We start from the raw sequence: 18931 nt of genomic DNA on the forward strand, positions 1-18931 counted from the left end.
CACACACACACACACACACACACACACACACACAAACTTGAGTGCGTTGTTTTCTCTCACCGCAGAGTGTTTTAAGTACTGACGGACATGTTAAAGACCTGTGTGTGTGTGTGTGTGTGTGTGTGTAGCCTCACTGTAACCTCAGACTTGGTTAACCACAACGTTGGACCTGATCCACCTCAACTTTGTGTTTTTTTTCTATAAATCCAGACTTTTCCTTCTTGAAGACATATTTTCTCCTTTAAGGCGTCTCCTCTCTGTGATACTCTCCTTATCTCTCTCTACCTCCTCGACTGCTTCCAGCATTTTGAGAAAAAGAAATAAAGAAAAGGAAAAGCACCATTTATCAGGGAGACTCTCGACAGACAGCCTTACGACCTGCGAGGCACGGGTCATGTGACCAACGCAGACGGCTGAAGGTGACAGAAGGCTAGCAGGCTAGCTGTCAGTAGCGTTGCTAGCTTGTCTAGTTGTCGCCTGTAAAAGAAGTTTAACAGTAGAGAAAAACAAAACTTTTTATCTGTTTAGTTTTGACAAATTGTGTGATTGAAAACTACAAAACATTTTTAACAGTTTAAACGTCGACCGTGAGTGTTTAGCAGCTAACCTTCCTCCAAAACCTCATGACTGTGGTTGATCAGATTCTGTATCAATTAACAGAACTTTACTTCACTTGTGCATTTGTCGCTCAGCAAAAACCAGCTGTGAACAGAATGATAACGAGGACACAGATCAACGTACGATGAGGCGACTGCAGTCAGAGAAACGTGAATACTTTCAGTCGCTGCTTTCTGCTAAACTATAACGACTCTGGTGGGACTCGAACCCACAACCTTTGAATTACTCCTCTCATACTTAACTAGAAGTCCAACACGCTGTCCATTGCGCCACAGAGCCACATGGTTTATTGATGGTAAAGAGAATCTTGTATCTTGTTAATGACGTCCATATTGGATGATTTTGCGACCCCATCCAATCCCAGCGTTCCCAGTGTGACGGCAGGACGTGTGTGTGTGTGTGTGTGTGTGTGTGTGTGTGTGTTATGCTGCGAGGTGTGAAGATGAATTTGCCTTTTTGGATTTTAAATTTTATTTAAATACAAAGCAAACATCACAAATCATTATTACATAAAATTACACTAAAGCTAAACACACACACACACACACACACACACACACTCACACACACACTCACACACACACACAAAGCAATAATATTACACGTATACACACTTTCTACAGTTAATTAAACCACATATGATGTTCACAGACCAACACAAACATTATTGACTCAACTATACAGATCAATTAAATTAAACTTGTTCCCTTCATATGAAATTATTTCATAATTTTTTCACTTTTCTTGCTTCTTTCTAACAGCATTGTCTCACACGTTATTGTTTTAATGAGTAAATCTAAGATCTTATTTATCTAAAGTAGATTTTAAATGATGTCGTGGACGTTTGTCTTTTTAATAAAACATATCTTCAATCTTTCCCTAATTTTAACCTCACCGCAGTTGCCATATGCAGATATTAACAAATATTAAAGCTGCCAACGTGGATCGTCCTTTAGCCACAGAGGTGCTGCAAAGTCTCATGGGAGTCGTAGTTGTCGACAGGAATGAGTTTCCATTGGTTAAATGACAGGAACATGATTTTATTTTACTAATTTAGAGGAGAAAATGAAGGAAAATGTTAAAGTTCATTGTAAACTTGTGTTAGAGCTGCTTCTTTATGTGCCTTCAACCAACTCTACGTAATATTGTTTACAGTGCAATTAAAGATCATAGTAAATATTTCAGAAGTTTTCCCTTTTAGTTTTTGTTCCACTTAATTGGAAATTTGTTTCCAACTTCTGTAAAAGACGTTTAAAGCTGCAGCAGTGAGCAAATAAAAGAGAATCTGCAGGTGTTTCTACACACAGCGCAGGGATTTTAACTAGCAACCTGCAGACCTGCTCTGCATCTGGCTTGTATTACTGACACCAGCAGCCCCCCCCCAACCCCTCACCCACCCAGCCGACCCCCCCCCCCCCCCCCACACCCCCTCACCCCCCCGGCCGCCCCCCCTCTGACCCACATCTCTCAGTCGTTCAGCAGACAGCTGCAGAAACACTTGTTTATGTATAACAGACTAATTGGGTCAACCTGTATGTTACTGTATCAATGACTTTGTAGGAGGCCGTCATCCTCCAGTGCACGCACACATGCACACACACACACACACACACGGTTAAAAGAGCACATTCTTGTCTTGCAGCCAAACATTACACACGTCCTCACCCTTTTTACACAAGACAGAATTCTTTTGTATGAAAAACGTCTTAAATGTTAAGTCTCTTTGTGCCTCCGCTGTGCTTTTATGTTGGCACTCGTTTTGGAGAAAGAAGAAGAAGAAGAAGAAGAAGTAGAAGAAGAAAAGCAGCTACTGGGAAGTTGTTTAAAAAGGATGAGACAGAGTTGAAGCTAACCAGGCGTTTTCTCATATTTATCTTCAGGTTTCTTTTTCTTCCTGTGACATCATCGCACCATGCCTGAGGGGTCACGGCGTGGCAGCCAGAGATCGCCTAGCAACACAGGTAAGAGTCTCCAATACAGAGATGTGTGCAGTGACACAGACTGCTGGACAGACAGAGGTTTTAGACAATGATCAAGTCTCAGGCTACAGACTGATGTTAACAGGTGTTGTTGTTGCACTACCTTCTTGTTATTTATGGTTTCTCTTGTGCACTTGTGTACTTCCAGTCATTTAATAATAATACATTTGAATAAAACAATATTTTCTGTAGCGCTCTCTGTCATTGCACGTGTACCTGGTCAGCTACTTGAGTCTCTGTCCTCTAACGCTTAATCGTTTCACCTAAATTGTGAGTCGTTTTGAATAAAAGCGCCAAATAACAAAATGTAAATGCATGTGAGTAGCCAAAAAGTGCAATAAAAAAACATGGACTTTAATTTTACTTTCAGATAAATTGATTTGACAGCAATAAATATCATATTTTGATTCTGGGAACAAAGTTAATCTCCATAAAGGAAAAAGTGTTTTTGGGCCAGTGTGTGTCACATGATGCTGCAGTACCGAGTGTGGCCACAACGCCAGAATATAACAAACATAAATTAAATGCAATAAAGAAAAATATTTTTTAAAGGGTTAAAAGTGTTGCAAGTTCTCAGGGAGCAGAAATCATGTCTCTCTATGTAGGTATTAAAATCAACCACATGCCATCATACGTATCTACTGCTGGTTGATGTCATAGACTGTATAAAATATGGACGTAGTTACCGTGACGTCACCCGTTGGTTTCTGAGGAGCGGTTTTGAAGCTCAAAGTGAGCCGCTCCGGCCGTCGCCATCTTGGCAGTGCGTGACGCTGCCTAACTCCCAGCCAATCAAAAATGGGCAAAGAGGCGGGCCGAACGGCTGAAACAAGTCACCTAGCGGCTGGCGGACCTGTCACTCAAAGCAGCCATGTCCTTCATTATGCAGAACTTTACGGCTTAATAAAATTTAAACGGGTGAGTTATAAAAAAATTCACCCCCCGTACAGTTGTCATGAAAGAGGAAATTAGCTACAGAGACCAAAACCGTTGTTTGTACCAGACTGTAAACATGTTTATTTCTGCTGTAAAGTTGGACATTTTAACATGGGGGTCTATGGGGATTGACTCACTTTTGGAGCCTCAAGTGGTCGTTCAAGGAACTGCTCTTTGTTCACCTCGAGTTCCCCAAGAATCCTCGATAAAATGTGAGAACACTTCTGTCATTTGGACCAAACTCCTCTAAGTTTGGACTTTGAATTGGAACATTACTAAATACTAAATTACAGTTTATAAAATTATTGGCATAAATCTGTTGGCAAACATCTTGGATTGTTTCTTGTAAAAAGCATCTACAACCGAGTCCAAATGAAGCTAATAACAGGCTACTGACGTGAGGCTCTGTGGCGCAATGGATAGCGCATTGGACTTCTAGAAAAGATCAAGTAAAGTGATTCAAAGGTTGTGGGTTCGAGTCCCACCGGAGTCGAGCTTTAACAGGTGCCATTTATAAGACTACGCCCATTTTCCAACAACACACTTTTTAACTCATCCTGTTGGGAAAGTTTCTCTTAGATTCTATTAATCCGAGCAGAACAGAGTCTTCATCCTGGAAACCTTTACTTTCAAAAAACCTTTACGATCAAATCAATGAAAGCTGAACAAGTTAACAAAATTGGGCAGTTTAGTTGCCCTGCTACTGCAGTAATTACAGTAACCTTAAGGGACTTTATCAGCTTTGACTAGGCTGCTGTAATTACTGTAGTAGGAGTGCAACTGACTTTAAACAGTGGAAGGCTGCCCCGCAGTGAAGACGCTCCACTTCTGACACGCTCCCGGTGGAATAGGGCGCCGTGCAGAGGACGGAGCAAAACCGCGTCGGAGTCGGAACGCGGTGCACACGCACCCGGTGGAATCCCGGGGTAACAGACTCACCATTAAAAGACTGGAAGAAAATCACTAGCCTAGCGACGTTAATGCTACAAACAACCCAGAATGCAACACTTCTTCAGCAGTACTCTCCAGAAAGAAGGAACACAGAGTTGTTGTGTCCTCAACTATATCACCACCCCCACCTTTACAAATGTAATTTCCCGAATAAAATATTGTCTTCTATTCTGGATAATTTGGTATTTAATGCAGCTTTGAATTGTTCGTTAACAGGTCAGGTAGTTCGTTGTAGTTATAATTTTTCCTGAGAGGCTGCTGCTCATTAAAAGCCAATTTAATAAGATTTATTGTGTTTGGAGTCTCAGCTCTACTTTCACTCTGAGCTGTAACTTCCTGTCACCAAACCAGAGAGAGGCTGAGGCTATTATACACAACAATAACACACACACACACACACACACACACACACACACACACAAGTTTTCACAGCTATACTTGGTAGGACGTTGCACTGACTCCATTCATTTTGTACAGTCTAACTCTAACCTTAAACCAGGACTTCAGAAATAATGTTTTACCACATTAGGACTTACCATGAGGACTACTGGTCCCAATAAGGTCAGTGTTTATACCAGTTACAGTCCCAATAAGGATAGAAAAACGTGTACACACACACACACACACACACACAAACACCGAGAGGCTCAGTAATGATGTATAATTACACACAGCCACCATGCTGCTCTGCTGTTATATTGGCTTCCATAGTTAGCATTCACACACACACACACACACACACACACACACACACACACACACGTAGAAACATACCAGAACACAGCTACATTTCTGCACACAATGAAACTCTGCAATTATCGTAAATGCAAGAGATTTGTACACAAACATACACAATCTGTGCACACAACGCTGAGAGTTGCATTCATGCAGATCTGGCATGTGTATACACACACACACACACACACACACACACACCAATAATGTCAGTGTGTGCAGGAAGTTGTATGGTTTGTGGTGATAAAGTGTAGCGCTGAACAATGTTTCTCCCGTGACACACATACACAAATAAAATGCCACAGCAGATCGGTTGATTATAGCCATAGAAAAAGAACGAAGCAGAAAATAGAGAGAACGCCCAAGATAAGGCTGCAGAAAACTGGCCCGAGACGAACGATAGAACAGAAACATAGAAACATAGAAACAGAAGAGGAGGAGGAGAGATGAAGAAGAGGGGTTGTGTGTTCTTGTCTGTGATTGGCCGGTTTCTGAAGCTCTACTTGCTGTTATTAGTCTGATAACAAACAGTCTGTTAGAAATAAGAAGTTTCCATCACATTTCACTGACTGTCACATATTTAACCAGCTGACCAGAGTGGCTTTAATGCACATGTGCTGCTGTCGTTTCAAGGTTTCAGCCCTTTTATTACAAACTAAACACACGTTACGTCATCGGCAGTCGTTTCAAAAAAGTTATAATTCTTAGATTGTTAACTTGTGGTGGGAAATGCTTTCAAGTCTGACATTCCCTTAAAAAAAAACAAACATTTAATTCATATTTTCACACACCAGATGTCACATTTTTGGCCAAAAACATGTGAACAACATGTGGTTGAATCATGTGACATTTTTCACATGTGGAATATCTGAGATGCACATGGACGCACATGTGAAATCCATCATGTTAAATGCTGTTTTACATGTGAAGAACCACATGTTCCTGTATTAGAACTTATTGGAAATTGTTGTTTTCACGTCACATTTTCACATTTCGCATTTCTTATATTTTGTTAAAAAACGTGCTTGAATTTGTCACATGTGAAATGTTGCTTAATGTGAATAAAAATGTGTGTCTATAATATATTTTATACCGTTATACTTGAAATGGTTGTTTTTAGACACAATTTCTTAGATTACACATGTGAAAACCACATGAATTTCATCGTGTTAAATGCTGTTTCACATGTTATTAATCACATTTGTCTTTATGTGAATTCACATTAGTTGTTGTTTTCACATGTGAAATATCTAAAAAACATCTGCCTGAAGGTGAAACATATGAAATCTACAATTTCACGTAAACAATATATCACATTTCACATATGATATTATACTTGAAATAGTTGAATTCACATAATAATTTCACCTGTGAAGTTCATCACATGTTAAATGTTGACACGATGCTCCAAGTTTGTTTTAGTGAAAATAGTGTAAAAATAAATAAAAATGATGGACCTACTGTCTGTGTCGGGCTACTTCCTGTTCACTGCTGGGGTTTGTTATTTCCATGACAACGCATGAACGCAACACACACACGCTATTACAGGTGGTAAATATTCATGCAGCCTTGGGAAGTTTAAAACTACCGAAAACAAGCGGAGCAACGGATCACGACACTCACGGTTCGGCTCGTATCACGGATTTGAGTCACGGATCGGATCATTTTTCGCATCAGCATATATTCATAGCTTATATTCTGTAAAACGCTTACAGCAAGGAACTTTTTCCTGTGGTTTTAAATGAAAACAACATTCAAGATGTCCAATAATTAAATAAAATCTTTAAATATATAGAATATTCAAAGCTCAATTGTTAAATTTAAGTGCAATATGAGGCCTGATACCTTCCTCTTTTAAACATGGTAGTGAATGAAACTTCATCAAAACTTGATGATAACTTACGAACATGAACACACGTCTCGTCCTGCAGCCACCAAACAAACATTCACCGCTAACAGTTAGCAGCTACGTAGCTAATTAGCTGCTCAGCCGGTAGCACATTAAACATCATGTAAACATAACAGCTGCAGACGTCACTACGGACCCGTTAGATGCTGGTTCGGTCGTTACTCTTCAAACTTCCTGTTAGCAACACGCTGTCTGTCTGTGACTTGTAGCTGCAGCAGTTTGTTTACTTTGTTTCCAATGAGACATTAAATTTTCACAGTTAATCTGCGGTTCACATGTGTGCTGAACCGTCAACTATGAACCGTAACACCACTACTGAAAACCACGCGGGGAAATCAACAGCACGCAGGCATTTCGATTTAGTCGTCAAAGCAGATAATAATAAAGCGGTCCGTGATGTAAAATGTAAAATATGTGGAGTTCTGATGAGATATGACAGCAAGAAGACTGGAAATTCAGTCTTGCACCACACGTGTGTGTAGAAAACAATAGAAAAACAATATGAAACAATGCATTTACAAGGTGCACACACACACACACATATGTAATCAGGGGTTAACAGGGAAGCGGTAACCATGGTAACAAAATTGCGTGACAGAGTAACACAAACTCAGTGCTTCAGCTTACATTAACTGTGTCGGACAGAAGTATGTTTACATGGGATTTGCTGATTAATTGAAAAGATTAACATCACCAGACTTACACTATAAAAACCCTCCGTCTCACTCGATATGCTTTGAGCTTGTTGATTTCTATAAAGATGAACCGAAAGCGACGCCTACTCAGCACGGAGGAAATCAATTTACAGACCGATGGATGATTTAGACAATGATCAGTGAGGATGTGAAGTAAACACAAACAGTTTACAGTCAGAAAGAACTGCGATGTAAAATTAGCAGATTGTTTAAGGGAGTTCCCTGCTGACTAGAGGAATGAATGTAAACACAAGGAAACTGAGGATATGTGTGTGTGTGTGTGTGTGTGTGTGTGTGTGCGTGCGTGTGTTCCCAGCCTTTGGCACACGACTATAAAGGGGTCAAAGGTCATGCGGGGCGGGCTGTAACATCAGTCCGCAGTACTGTAAATGACGACGTGAGAAGACTCGCTTCCTGTCTCTGTCAACATGTCACTTTATCTCTGCTGCAGTCTGAAACCTTCACTTTCCAAAACACACACACACACACACACACACACACACATGCACACACATGCACACACATGCACACACACACACACGCACACACACACACACACACACATGCACACATGCACACACACACACACACAAGAAGCATTTTCCTAACTTCTCTTTCCTGGATTTCTCTGTTTAATTTATGTTTTTTTTCCCAACAACAACAACAACAAACATTATAAAAATATAAAGAGATCACTGGAGCACTTATATAAGTGTGCAGTCGGTCAGATTTTCTCTGTCGACAGGTTTAATATTCTATGATTGTCTCATTTCTAAACACGCGTGTTTTAGTTTCTCCACAGGAGGGGGTCGAGCTGTAATGTTGACTTTGAGCCTAAAGTCACATTCCCACTATTTAAACATCTGGTTTAAGGTTACATTCCCCCCTATTTAAACATTCGGTGTAGAGTTTCATCGCTCCCTGCTTCCTGCCACTCTCCCATCTCCTTATCTTCACACTGATTGGCTCTGGGGCTTGAATGCAGTTTTACCCAACACATTCTTTCTCTATTGTTGGTCCGTCACTGGGCTTCACACTGAAATATCAAGACAACTATCTGATGGATGGCTGTGAAATTTGGTTCATATGTTCAAAGTTTCTAGAGGAGAAATTACTCAGATGATCCTCTGACCTTCCTTTTAGCGCCACCAACAGGTCAAAATTTTGCATTGGCACCAAATTTTTTACAGATACAGATTCATGTTCCTCAGAGGATGAACTGTAAAAACTTTGATCTACTGATTTTTTTTCATCTAGCGCCATCATCAGGTCCAAATACTTTGCTTTATGACCAAATACATGTAAAATTATGACATGGCGCTAATTAATATTAGCATGCTAACATCCTCTGTAAGTTTAAGGCGTTAGGTGCCGTTAGCTAATTTGCAATAACTGCTCAGACATTGATTGCTGTGAAATTTGGTTCACATGTCCAAAGTTTCTAGAGGAGAAATTCTAATGACTTTGGATGATCCTCCGAACTTCCTTTTAGCGCCACCAACAGGTCAAATAAAATATTTCAACATCTACTCAATGGATTGGCACCAAATTATTTACAGATTCATGTTCCTCAGAGGATGAACTGTAAAAACTTTGATCTACTGATTTTTTCATCTAGCACCATCATCAGGTCCAAATACTTTGTTTTATGACCAAATACATGCAAAATAATGACATGGCGCTAATTGATATTAGCATGCTAGCATCCTCTGTAAGTTTCAGGTGTCGTTAGCTAACTGCTCAGACATGTCATTGAATTAAAGAACTTCAATTCCACAAGTGGATAATAATTTTTATTGAACATTAAGCATATTAGATGAAAATGTGATGAAAAGTCTTTGGCGATTAGATCACATGGTGATGTCATCATCGTTTATAAAGGGGGGGAAGTGAAGGCCGGAGTAGAATAAGATATCCCCCAGACGGAGTTTAGACACTGGTGGTGGGTGATGAATAAGGGAATGATGAGAAGAGGAGCCGCTTCTGGTGATCTCAGACCTGGACCCGCTGACGGGGATGAAGTAGGGGGGGGGGGGGTTGAAAGGGGGGAGGGAGGGAGGGAGGAGGGTCACGGCGGCGATTCACACAGATACGACAGCAACAGAGAGACGAACGGATTTAAAGTTTTGCAGCTAACACATGATAAGCCTGATAGAGTTCGTGCTGATCTTTTAAACCAAGAGTGACGCCCCTGATCCTGATCGGCCCCGATATGAGAGCAGGAGAAGCCGGGGGGGGGGGGGGGGGGCGGGCGGGGGGGGGGGGGGGGGGGGTGAATGAATAATAGTCTGCTTGAACTTACACTAAGCTCCGTTAATGTTGGAGAAAATCACTCCCAAAAGAAGAACTGAAGTGAAAGTAAGAGCAGAGCTTAGCTAATGAGAATGTTCTGTAATCAATCCAAACATATTTATACAACCCCACGTAACCCCCCCCCCCAGGCTCTTAATGTGTGAATGTGTGTGTGTACAGAGAGAAAAAAGAGACATAGACACACATACACAACTGTTTATTTTGGCTGTCTGATAAAAAAATGTCCCAACCAAAACCAAAAGTTGAAACCAAATCTCCACCGAAGGCCTGACAGGTGTTGGGTCGACGCTCGATTAGCATCCAATAACAACAAGTTACTGCATCCACGGAGGAGTTTTATCAAGTGTTTGGACAAACATACTGACTGTTCACATAACTCACTTATATCAGAATATTTAATTATTTCCAGGAAAAGTATAAAAAAGAAAAAGATCTCCCCGAGGGTTTATAGTGCATAGTTTGGAAAGGTAGAGTGTTTTTGCCCTGAATCAGCTGTCAGGTTGTATTCCTCCCCGTCAGAGTCCATGAATCATGAAACAGTTGTCAGGTTGGCTCCGTTTGAGGAGGAAGGTTAGAAATGTTTTTGCTGAGTTTGGATTGTTGGAGCTTGTTGTTGTTGGGGGGGGGGGGGCAGCCTGAGAAGACAACCTCAGGGGGGGAAACGAACATATTTGCAAGAAAGTTGGCCGTGTCGAGAACGATTTTCTGTAATTATACGTGTGTGTGTGTGTGTGTGTGTGTGTGTGTGTAACATTTAAATGTGGCGTATCATCCAAATAGTTTATAATCCCAGTGCGAGCATGGCCAGCCAGTCTCAGCCATTTAAATATCTTCTTCTCAGCAGGTTTACAGTATGTGAGGCTGGACAATTAATTGTTTTTAGATCAGAAAAACATCATTTGAAGGAGTGCAATATCCAGTTTAAGATTTTAATCACAACCCACATAATTAAGAGTGTCTTAACGAGCTGTAGAAAGGGAACGTTTAAGCTGGCGGCTGTTGATTTTTACTGTAATGACACCTGTCGCAGGTGAATGTGCTCGGCTGTAGTTTTCATTCTGTGAGTCGTCTGCATGTCTGTGTCATTCTGTGGAAGAAACATCATCATTTTTTTATGTTTGTATGTCTTTTTCTACATAAATGATCCAGTCGAAAAGAAGAAACCGTTGTGGAAGCTCACATAGACAGCTTTAATTGTGTCTTTTTATCATTTATTAAGTCATAAGTATCATAAGTACATCTGTAGTTGAATTGAAAGAAATATAATCCCAATATTGGAGAAAAATTGCAATTAGATATTTTCATCCTTCTGTTCAGGCGTCAGTCTGTTGTGTAAAGTTTTGTTTCTTTTCTTGGAAACTTCAGCGAAGCTCCAACATGTTGCATCATCATCATCATCATCGTCGTCGTCGAAGCCATAATGACAATGAGGAGCTGCTCTGCCAGCTGTTATTACTGTAATCACACACACACGCTGGAATCCACTAAACCTTATAGTTTCACAGCATGTATTTACAGGAGGGGAATTCCACCTTAAAACAGCATCCAAACAGCTCACTGCTTCAAACATGCAGGTTTGATATCCTGTAATGAGGATTTTAAATGATTAAGATTAAGATTAACATTTTTTTTTACTTACTTACCCTTTAAGTACTACCTCGACCCTTTTTAATTTTGCCCTCGTGATCATTTTGTGTCTGTAAACGTGACTTTTGCTCTCATTGTGTTTTTCGGGTGGATGTCAGCCTCTCAGAGTTATGCAACGCGGAGACAGAGACGTGTGTTCCCCCCCCCCCCCCCCACATGAAAATGGAGTTAAAGGTTCATGTTGCTGTCAGACTTTACAACACTGGAACAAGAAAATTAGCAGGCGGCGTCGTGTTTGAAGACCGTCCACGTGTTGGAGGACAGTGGGAGGGGACGGGCAGGGGGAGTTCCTCATGGAACGTTTTGGGGTCCTTTACAGTTGTGTTCTTGATGTGTATTTACTGCTCAACTATTAGTACATCACAGGTTGTCAAACGTAGGTTACAGGTGTGAATCATGTACTGTGATTTCTGAGATTTACATAGATATCACAGTTTTTGGATATCAGTGCTGCAAGAAGTATTCAGAGCCTTTAGTTATCAGCATTCATTTATTTGTATTTACGTTACAGTTGGTTTATTGTCATTAAACAATACAGGATCCCTGACGATGTTGCATCATGCATAAGAATCTAAACATCTAAACACTTTTGCAGAACGCTACCCATACACACAATAAAAAGAGACGATATCTCTGGTTCTGCTGCATAGATTTTGATCAGTTGTGTCAGTGGTGTGGGGGGTGAAATCTGTGGAGGACTCTTTAAGTTTAGCGTGAGTCTCCAGAGAATGAATGTAAGTCAATGCAACGTCCTCCTAAGTGATAGAAACAGGTTTTGCTTGAGTGTACGTTTAAGAGAAAAAGAAGAAGAAGAGGAGAGAGAGATAGGTTGAAAAAATGTGTCAAACAAACCACATCCTGCATTTTAAATCAGGTGTATGCACACACACATACACATACACACACACACACACACACACACACACACACACACACACACACACAGAAAACCAACAACAGGAAATCGAACATGTTGTTTTCAGTTTGAGTGTCACAGACAGAATTCAGTTCAAATTCACATTTTGAGAGTTTTAACAGCATGTTGGCCAACTGACACTCACACACACACACGGACAGACAGGAACCCTGCAAACTGTAAGTCACTCTTCCTCTGACATGCATCTAATGATTGTATGTATTTGTGTTTTATTCTGTGTGCAGCTGAGATGGAGCCGATCGGTCCTGATCCGTTAGTTTTGATCGGTTTGTTTTATATTTGAATTTATTTATGACTCTCAGAGAGATTCACGTCGCTGGATGTGTGTTTTTTTATCTGCTGTGCTGAAGTCTCTTCCTCCTTTGTTCAATGCAAAAGTACCCAAAATATTCAGATATGGATTTATTGACTTTTATGGATCAATAAGTTATCAATCTGATTTATTGTCTGTCCGTCGAGCTGTGGGCTTTTCAGTCGAGCTAGTAGTTCAGCTTTAGCTTTAATTCATTGATTGTCTCGTACACTTTATGAATGACTGAGATCTATCATTCAGTTAATCGATTGAAACCGTGTTTCCGTTTCAGTGTTTGTGGTTCTTTCTTTCTGACTTCATCTTTTAGTCCCTCCGTGCTACTTCCACCCTCAGCTTCCTCTTTCAGGCTGTCTGTCCGTTTGCTTACACGTAATAATATCTGGATTTTTTGATCAGAGTCTGGATCTGCTTCAGTCTTTCTCTCAACTGCTCAGTCAGTTCTCAGTTCTCTGTTAGCTGATATGATGATGATGATGATGATGATGATGTGATGAGGTCAGCACTGTTTATAATATCCTGAGGATGAAGTCATGGTGGTTTTTGTGTTGGAGTGAAGCCAGACCTGATAAGAGGCAGAGGGAGGGAGAGAGGAGAGGATTATGAGTGAGAAGAAAATTGCGGTGATCTCAGCAGGGATAAGGAGAGAGAGACTGTTAAGCCTCTTTCAGACGTGCTGAAGACCTCGTTACGTAAATGTTCTGCCAATTTTACATATCGCTGAATGATACCCTCTGAATGAGGGAACTTTAAAGGACGTACATTTCCAGCTCTGTATTTATATTCTGGGGCTCTACTGGAATATCTTTACATGATTTCCAGTTAAAAACTCCTTATTTATCTTCTACTGGTCCTTTATGCAGCCCCTCAGTTCAGCCTCTGTCTGAAACAGGCCGTTTTAGCTCCTGTCTCTTTAAGCCCCGCCCCCCTCCTGATGAGCTTGGTCTGTTCTGATTGGTCAACTTTCAGGAAGCTTCCTACGTAAACAAGCTACAGCGGCAGGACAACAACCTTAGCGACAGCCCTTAGCAACCGAGGCGACAGAACAGACGGCTGTTTATGGGCGTGTGCCACGAAATTGTCAGAACAGGATATAGATAACAGAAAACCACAAAATGCATCATAAGGTAAAGCTGAACATGCAGCAAAAACACTTAACATGCGGTATGTTCATGCAGATGACAGACGAGCAAGTCAGCCACGGAAAAAACCAGAGAAGAAGAAGTGGTGTGCTGTTCCTGTTTCTGCAGCGACTTCCTTACATTTAGTTTATTGCAGCAGAGTCCAACAGTTTGAGCAGAGAAAGGCGATACAATAAAGAGACTCGCATGAAGCCGTCCGCCATTACTGTCGTTGTGTTTCTTCTTCTTCCTCTTCCAGTGAAACACCGCGCTACTGCCACCGTTCCTCCGTTTTTTCCCCCCCGAACCACACGACAACACCGAGCTGGTGTTTTCACATTTACACACTCTGGAGGATGTTTTGGAAAAGCTTCGTTTTAGTCTGGACGGAGGAACAAAACGAAGAGAGAAAACTATGTGTTTATCAGTTTTGGTGGTTTAGTGTGGACATGGTTTTAATTTCTCTATTGTGTACTGGTAGTAAATTCCATTCATTCCATTCAAATGAGTCCCAGTTTAACGTGCTGACGTTTTTAACTCAGACCATAAGTTATTAACTAACACCACCACACCGGTCAAGAAAGCATCTAACACACTGCGTCTCTGTGAGGAAACCTCTTCAGGGGGGGGTCGTCTCCAGCAAACAGAAGATCACTGGGATGCTGCTCCCAGTCCTGGAGGGGGGGGACATCATCTACACCGCCTCAGAGAAGCTACCGGCGTCTGTAAGGACTCCACGCGCTCATATCATCGTCTGTTTGAGCTCCTTCCATCTGGCAGACGTTATGAGACCTTCCACGCCTACACCTCCAGACTGAGAAACAGCTTTTTCCCCCCCAGAGCTGCTCTGAATCAGTAAACCCCCCCATGATGCTGCACATACACGCACGTACTGCACTACGCCACCAAATAAGCCACACAGGGGTCCATTCTTTATTACTGTCTGATATCTGTATCTGACAGCTGCTGTAAATAATAACCTCGGTGTACAGTGACTAACAGGTTGTGTTTTTATGAACACTCTGTATCTACATTTCTGTTCTGGTTTGGTTTTGGTTTGTATTAATCATGACTGCAGGGCGTTGTTCGTCACTTTATTGCTCTTTTATCTTATCTGTCGTTCTAGTTTTACTTTCGTTATTGTTTTACGGGAGTTGCAAACAATAAAGCTGTTCTCTTCTATTCTATTAAGCAGCTTAATTCTATATTTCATCTAATAAACGACGAAGGGTCGGTTTAAAATGGTGAAGAGGCGGGTTGAGAGAGTCTGTAACCGTCGTGTCTGAAAAGCAGCTGCGAGGAACCGAAACACAGATTTCTTCCGTCTGAATGACTAAAAGCCAGATGAAACGGCGATAAACGACGAGACGGGTCAATTACAACTATTGAGATCTGTATCAGTCAGTGAAGAGAGAGAGAGAGAGAGAGAGAGAGAGAGAGAGAGAGAGACAGGATTCATGAATGAAGACAGTTAGACAAACACACACACACACACACACATCCTGACTGACTGACTCACTCTTTTGCTGCAAAGTCAACTGAAGCCTTCGTGAATGCCATGTCTAAATAAGGCTGTAACTGCTGCTGCTAAGTGTGTGTGTGTGTGTGTGTGTGTGTGTGTGTGTGTGTGTGTGTGTGTGTGAATGGATATTACTCATCTTGTGGGGTCATGAATATCTTCGTACGGTATTGAAACAATGTGGGGACGGCCCCCATTTTTTAAGAGGAAAAAAATGCAAGTTTCCATAAAGTCAATCATTACAATTTTTAGGGTTAAGATTTGTTTTTTGCGGTTGTGGTTATTGTTAGTATGATTTTTATCTGACCCTATGTATTTTACTGATTTTGGATGTTGGACGTGTGACAGAAACATTCCCTGGTCTGTATGACACCTTGGGTAAAATGGCATAGCCCTTCTGGGGGGTCTTTTAGATACAAACAATGGATCCATGGTTAAGTTTGGAACGGTTCCAGATGTGGGCATGTGATGACACATACTATGTTGTGAGATAGCTGTCAATCACTTGATGGATGGCTCCCAACGGAGGTAGTGCCCCTGGAAAACATGTTATTCATATGATAAGATACAGATGTGTAACCCTATATAAGCTGTGCATCGACAGTGGTACATTGCCCAGACCATCTTTGTATATGGAATGGACCCGATGGCCATCGTCTAATAAACGTCTACAAAATAAGAACTTCGCCAGCTCTTCCTTTGAACGATATCATCACACATCCTTCCTTTCAGTTATGGTTACTGGCTCCGTAGGGTCTGTGTGGGAGCGGCGCTCTTTAGCAAAGGTGGGAAAATTAACTAGAAGGTAATTTCTTAGACAAACTTACATCCTTGAAGTATTTTCTTTTAGTGAAACTGAAACTTGTTCTTGCAAAACACTTCTGACAAAGCATGAATCTCATCTTTGTGCAACAAGTTAGTAAGTTTCTATGCAGCGGGCTCGTTACTGCCCCCCTGTGGCCAGACTGAAGGTACGGCGTGTCCTAGTGGGTGTTCAGACTGACATGCATTGAAACAATGCAGGAGGCTGCATTGATGGTGTTGCTTCAGGTACCGGCGAGACATAATAAAATACAATCCAGGAAGAGCAGTTGGATTACTGTAACAGAAGTCAGGACGTCACATCAAGGTTTTAAACGTTTATTGTAACCACATGTGTTTGAGTTTGTCGGCTTTAGAGGAAGTTCTGAATCAGTGTAGCAGCGAGGATGCAGAACTTTATATAGACCGCCTATAGAGAGAGGCAGGTTGTGTGACCATGACCATGAACATGATTGGAGGGTGTATGGAACACGCCTGAACTACCGCAAGGCTCCATTTATGCATTTAAAGGCTTCTCAGATGCCAAAATGCTGCACAGTGGCGTTCATGCCCACAGACGGGATTTTACAACTCTGGAACGTTACCACAGCAACTACTTTTATCTTTCTTTGTGACGATTGTGACGTAAACATTAGAAATACTCACATACAGCTTCACATTACTAAGAATCCAGATACCATTCAAATTAATGAGGGTGTTGCGTTTATTCATGCACCCTTTGAATTGCAGTCACACTTCCCCCGTCGGCCACTAGAGGCAGCAATGAGTCAGTTCCACACTTGAAACAAACTTCGACGCACTAGGGGGTGTGCCCGAATACAAATACGTTATCCGGCAAAGCACAAATAATGAGGTTTCTTTTACGAATATTTGTTTCATACAAATATTTTAAAATTATTTGTTTTCAGGAAGAAAAATAAACCGTGTTAAATACCAGAGTGCAGGTCGGTTACATCGCTGTGTGTCTCTGCTGTGACGTCTATCAGCAGGTCTCAGCGAGGGGAGTCACATCCACCTGCTACATGACGCACATTTCCTTAGTTGGACATCACTCCCGGAGTTGGGGGTGTTCCCCAGAGATAAAGCACTTTAATTTTATAAAATTAAAAGCGTAATAAGAACAAAAACAGGATTTTTAAGCTTTTATTTGAATACAAATACAAATAATTTTGTTGCCTCAACAAATACAAATACAAATACTGGGATCTCTGCACATCCCTACGATGCACAAAGACTAGAACTGGCGTATTTGAGAGAACCCTACCTCGCTACCCTCCTCTTTCAACTTCCAACAACAAATTTTTAAATTAATAATTATTTTGCACTAAAATTTTACCCTTTCTGCGTCAATATTAACACTAACACAACACTGAGTTAACTTTACTCGGTAGCACTCTGTCATTTTGAACCAGCGTTACACACAACAAGCTTTAAAAGCTAAAAACTGTCACAAATGTGTTGTTAGCAAGTTATTAACAATCAATAACAAACATGTCTGTTTAAAAAGAATAGATTATAACAAGCTTTAGTTTGGGTAAATAACCCAACAGTAAAATTTAAAAAAATAACACTAAAGGTCTTTGCACACCAAGTCCGTTTTTTTGGTATGCGTTTTTTTAATCCGTCATCCGACAAAAATCGTTACGCACAGAAACCTCGCACACTGAGTCTGATGTGTTTTATTACTATATTCGTTGCGAAAATTTGCAATACGAGACAGAATGGGAGTCGTCAAGTAAGTGAAAGAACCACACAGTAAAAAACAGACCAACAATGTCCACGATCTGATTGATCCTGAACAGCAGCTGGCAGCACACACACACACACACACACACACACACACACATACACATACACACACACACACACACACACACACACACACACACACACACACACACCTGATCACAGGTGATCAGCCTTTCGACTGGATCCGCCTCAAAACGCTGCAACATACAGACCAGATGATGATCAATAATTGTCCTGTGATCAGCTGATAGTATCAGTGTTTCCAGGCTGTGTTGTTTGCGTGTACGGTGGCTCTGAGTGGTCAAACACCTCTGTAAAAAAACACAGAAAACCTGAATCTGCTCCGAAAACTTTAATGACGGACGAAACTTTCAGAGTCTGTGTGTAAACGTCGTATTTATTTTTTAACGTGCGACAATTTCGGACAAAAAAAAAAAACAGACTTAGTGTGCAAAGACCTTTAACTCTGAGCAGCTTTCTGGGTCACATAAACACAGTACTGTGTCGGTGTTATATTGACCCAAACTGGGCAGAATCTTCACCCAGTGACTTTTAGTGTGTTGAGTTTTTAATGTTATAACCAGCCAACAAGTTTTTAATTAAAAAAAAAAAGTTGGTTTCCCAAACTAAACATCACCTCTTGATGTGGAACAAGCCTTTAAACCACATGTACAGTGTAAGTCTGTCACC

At 41.1% G+C, this 18931-nt stretch overlaps 1 protein-coding gene and 2 non-coding genes across 7 annotated transcripts in view; 2 read left to right on the top strand and 1 right to left on the bottom strand.

Moving 5' to 3' along the window:
- The window catches only part of plekhg2 (pleckstrin homology domain containing, family G (with RhoGef domain) member 2), a 126281-nt gene that overhangs the window by 23025 nt on the left and 84325 nt on the right, over positions 1–18931 (top strand). For 4 of the 5 annotated variants that reach the window (XM_044353718.1, XM_044353719.1, XM_044353720.1 and 1 more), the window contains exon 2: positions 2499–2579. In XM_044353718.1, the coding sequence (XP_044209653.1) occupies positions 2531–2579 (49 nt within the window). In that variant the 5' untranslated portion in view covers positions 2499–2530. Of the gene's footprint in view, positions 1–2498; positions 2580–12776; positions 12879–18931 lie in introns of those variants that run through there. The other variant, XM_044353722.1, reaches the window with a different exon arrangement.
- Positions 806–897, bottom strand: trnar-ucu. Its single transcript is given in 2 exon segments — positions 806–841; positions 861–897. It is a non-coding gene; the product is annotated as a tRNA-Arg (tRNA).
- Positions 3935–4026, top strand: trnar-ucu. Its single transcript is given in 2 exon segments — positions 3935–3971; positions 3991–4026. It is a non-coding gene; the product is annotated as a tRNA-Arg (tRNA).

Source organism: Thunnus albacares, chromosome 6 (assembly GCF_914725855.1).
Source record: "Thunnus albacares chromosome 6, fThuAlb1.1, whole genome shotgun sequence".
In the NCBI taxonomy this organism is placed as follows: Eukaryota; Metazoa; Chordata; class Actinopteri; order Scombriformes; family Scombridae; genus Thunnus; species Thunnus albacares.